Source organism: Coregonus lavaretus, assembly GCF_964263955.1.
Source record: "Coregonus lavaretus genome assembly, chromosome: 9".
Lineage (NCBI taxonomy): Eukaryota > Metazoa > Chordata > Actinopteri > Salmoniformes > Salmonidae > Coregonus > Coregonus lavaretus.
Genome location: NC_139996.1, coordinates 54,752,736 through 54,756,876, shown reverse-complemented (window position 1 = coordinate 54,756,876; position 4,141 = coordinate 54,752,736). Strand labels below are relative to the sequence as shown.

The following is a 4,141-nucleotide window of genomic DNA, read 5'->3' as shown; positions in this document are numbered from 1 at the left end:
CCGGGAGACTCATGGGCGGCGCACTATTGGCCCAGCGTCGTCCAGGGTAGGGGAGGGAATGGCCGGCAGTTGATAGAGCATGGCGTTTGCAACGCCAGGGTTGTGGGTTCGTTTCCCAGGGGGGGGGGCAGTATAAAAAAAATAAAAATATATATGTATTCACTAACTGTAAGTCGCTCTGGATAAGAGCGTCTGCTAAATGACTAAAATGTAAAATGTAAATGTAAATTTGGGAAAGGTTTCTACTTCAGGGAAAATGGTCTGACAACAACGCTGTATTCCTTACCTGAAAGAGTAGGTTATAAAGAACAACAACAACAAATACAAACCATTGATCAACCTATTTTCTTGGTTGATCAATTGCTTGATTACTTTGTCATGTCAGAAAACATCAAACACTTTTATGAGTTAATTAATTCATGTAATCAAGTCATCATCATTATAATCATGACCACATGACATTAATTCATTCACTCACTGCCACTCAAACAGTAGCCTAAACATTTCAGAAATGTCTGCAACTTAATTTAACAGTTTAGCCTACTTGCAATGAACCAGTACTGCCACAGAATTACGTTTGCACTGAATAAAATAATCTGCACATTTAGAATTGGTGCTGCTGTGAAGCCTATTTGATAGAAATGACAATTTGAGAACCACGAGACGGCGCTACCGCATAGCACATAAAAGTGACATCATAGGCTTTAACGAACCCAATCCAACACAAACCACTAGCATGTAAACCAGAGGAGGTCGCTGTCGCCCTTCACACTGCAACATTAGGCGTTTCCATTTGGTCTCTGGTTTCTTAGTAGATTATTAATGTTATCGCTAGAAGAGTATGGTTCTGCTGAAAAATTATATCAGTAGCCTAACTTGGGAGTGTCGGTATTGTGAATTCAATTAGGAAACAACAGACCAATGCAACAACTTAGATATTACCACACAAAACAAAACGTGGTTTCAAAAGCAGTTTACAAATAATAGCATTAAGAACAACAGTAGGCTAATCATAGTAATAATAATAATTTGCTATAAAACAGCATATTTTATTCTCTGCCCCATGGCAAAATGTATTGAAATGCAGTACATTAGCTGATTTCCCCAAAAAATGTAATAAGTCCCCCCCAAAAGGTTGGTGCCCGGGGTCCCACATGCAGTAGTCCAGCCCGTCTAGCCTATAGGCCTACTGTTCACTTCATTAACTTCACATCACATACTTAGTTGAGTATCAGGATGAGATTTGGTGTTTCACTTGTAGAACTAATATTTCACCAAATTTGAGGTTTCACTTGTAAACGAGACAGGTAGGCTATTCGATGTTTAAATGGTGGGTGTTTGTTGTTTAAATGGGTTGGGTTGTTTACATGGGAGCAGCAATGAAACATCTGAAATCTTACAATAATTTAAATGGTGGTCTGACAATAGGCTATTGGACTATTAGAAGCTGAGAACTTTTTTCTTAAACAGCAATAATATGTGGAAGACTTCTGCACTGCCAACCTCTACTCTTTGGTTTGTGAAGCTGTTATTCGATCTCTCCTGCGGGACGTGGCTGTGCAACTGGTGAGGGAGAAGCAGTAAGGGCTGGGGATTGGGGGAAAGGAAAAATACATAGTAAGCAATCTTTAGGCAGCAACAACAGTTTCCCATCGACTTTCGAAAGGCATTTCACCCACTGCCAATACTGACACCACAGGCACAAATCAAAAGCTAAGCTTTAGATGGCCCCGGTCCAAATCTTCGTACCAGCCAATGGAAATGGGGTATGGAGGTTTTTAAGGGTTGGATGTAAACGAACCAATGGGCTGGTCGGGCGATCTGGCTACATGAACCTACAACTGTTTGGGACTTTAAATACGGTGTGGCGCTCTACTCGGGTACATTTAAACAGAACCGTGTGGCGCAAATCGATAGAAACTAAAATATTTTGTTACACTCTAAATCCAGGTATTTATCCATAAAGCATTTTGTAAATTTTTTGTGGATTTTTGGGTTGGACTTTGGTAAGACAATGTCCAACGTCCAGCTATCAAGCAGCGCCCTGGAGAGGTTGGCCGCACGGAGAACCTTTCCTCTCCACGCACGCACAGGCGTCTGCCGTAACCTTTTTGGACCGGTGGATCACGATGAACTGAACCGGGAGATGAAATCCAAGATGTGGGAGATTTCTGAGAGGGACCAGCGGAGATGGAACTTTAATTTCGACGCCGACTTGCCACTGTCTGGGGACTACGAGTGGGAGGAAACCCCGGTGGATACGACTCCAGACTTCTACCAGGACTCTGTACAGGTCGGGAGGAACAGGATTGTCGTAACACCGGTCAATCTGAAGCCATGCGTGGACTTTATCCCACTGGACTCCTCTTCTCAGGATGTATCGCCTCTTTGCGAGGACCGTTTGACCAGCTCTGAAAGTAGCACTCCCTGCCCCACCGAAGTCAACCAGGAGAACTGGGCAGTGAAGCAGAACTCAGGGAAGCCTACTCGCAAACCAGTCCCGTGTGTTCGAAGCAAAAGAACGGCTACTACTGATACAACGACCACGGCACATATTACAGGTAAATATCGCTCACCTGTAAGCCTATTGCTTTTTACGCATTGATGGTGAATCTCGAGGTATATTTGATCTAGTGATGTCCGGTCAGTAGGCTAATATCTGGCTACCTGGGACCATTGGCGTGAGTTCCTTGTTTTAAATTGTACTTTTCTTTCCAGACTTCTACGTGAAACGTAAAAGGACGACGACCGAGACGAAGCTGAATGAAAGCACTTGCCAGCATCCTTCGTCTCCCATTCCTGTAGAACAAACTCCACGCAAGAGAATTCGTTGAAGGTATAGCCTATAGTTCAAGAGAAATGGGCAGTATGGCATTTAGACATAGGCTGTGGGTTTACTAATACTGGACAAAATAGGTACTTGTGCGCATATGGGGCTATTTTGTTGACTGTAATGCAAAATCAAAATACTGTTACACACTTGCACTGATCGAGGAAGCTGATAGTGAGTGAGCTCACGTAGTAGAGTAATGTGTGGTTGGGGGAGGGGAGTCTGTCACTGTGGCGGGAAAGGCTCATGCAAATGTTGACGCCAGCTGAGGTTAGGCAACAACTCTCATTTTATTTTCAGAGCTGACTCATGATTTTTAGCTTTCATGGCTGTACAATTTCTTTTTTTAGTCAACGAACACTAATGTATTTTTATTTTCTTTCCAGGCGTTAGCACTATTTTGTGATAATCGTTTCTCCTACCGTCCGACTTGAAGGAGACGAAAAAACAAGGGATGGAGACCCGCCTGCTCGACTGTCCATCGGCTTGGTGCGTCTCCGAGTGGACCTATATGGAACGTAGCCTAACAGTCCGTGGACTCTCAGGATTGAACGGTCGGGAGAGAGAATTTGCCTAAGGACTCGGACAAAATGTAGCATTCATGGTTGCTTTGCATACAGCCACTTGACAGTGTTAAATGTTTAACAACTGTGCAATCCTAAATTACTTTAAATTGTCTACACTGGCCAAAAGTGTACAGCTTTATAAAGACATTATAAATTGTTATTTCTGTTAAATATATCTGGGTTGTGTAAATATAGGCTATTTTTTAAGACTATTCTAACTTATAATTTATTTGTTTCTTTAGGCCTACATTTGCAAATGCCGTTTTGATTTAGCCAATGGGCACATTTTTTAAAATTTTTATTTTACAAAGTTTTATTGTGCAATCATGTAGCTTTTTATAGTGCACTTGAAACGTAGATTTCATCGTGTTTCTGAGCCGTTTTCAATATCATTGCCCTCATTTTCTGTTTTGCAAAAGATGCAAATAAAATATTTTCATTTAAATTGAACCATTTTGTTTATCTTCTCCGACTGTTTGTTTACATGAAGGGTCAGTTTTATGGTGTGTAAGAATAGTCTGAATTATCTAGCCTGTAAAGTAGTAACAAAAGCTTACAGCAGTATAGACACCGCAGCCAAAGCCTACATCACCTCATAGCTCAGCCAACATCTGTTGCCCCCCCCCCCCCCCCCCCCCCCCCCCCCAGTCAAGACACAAGACAAATTTGCACCGCCCGCTCTGTTTTGCCATCAAATAGCCTACCCCTTTCCCTGTGATGAAAATAATTTGCAATTTCTGATTAC

General features: G+C 42.2%; 1 protein-coding gene across 1 annotated transcript; it reads left to right on the top strand.

Annotated features, from left to right (window-relative positions):
• The first annotated feature begins 1,882 nt into the window (after positions 1 to 1,882).
• cdkn1cb (cyclin dependent kinase inhibitor 1Cb) lies at positions 1,883 to 3,844 on the top strand. The gene is made up of 3 exons (XM_084168363.1): positions 1,883 to 2,561; positions 2,719 to 2,836; positions 3,217 to 3,844. Exons 1-2 carry the CDS (start codon positions 2,015 to 2,017, stop codon positions 2,832 to 2,834), a joined length of 663 nt encoding a protein of 220 aa, XP_084024489.1. The 5' UTR covers positions 1,883 to 2,014; the 3' UTR covers positions 2,835 to 2,836; positions 3,217 to 3,844.
• The last annotated feature ends 297 nt before the right edge of the window (positions 3,845 to 4,141 follow it).

Excerpts from the sequence above, each read along its gene's own strand:
- cdkn1cb (XM_084168363.1), top strand. The coding sequence starts at position 2,015 with ATGTCCAACGTCCAGCTATCAAGCAGCGCCCTGGAGAGGTTGGCCGCA. Across the intron at positions 2,562-2,718 it reads GACCACGGCACATATTACAG|ACTTCTACGTGAAACGTAAA; the intron begins GTAAATATCGCT and ends TTTTCTTTCCAG.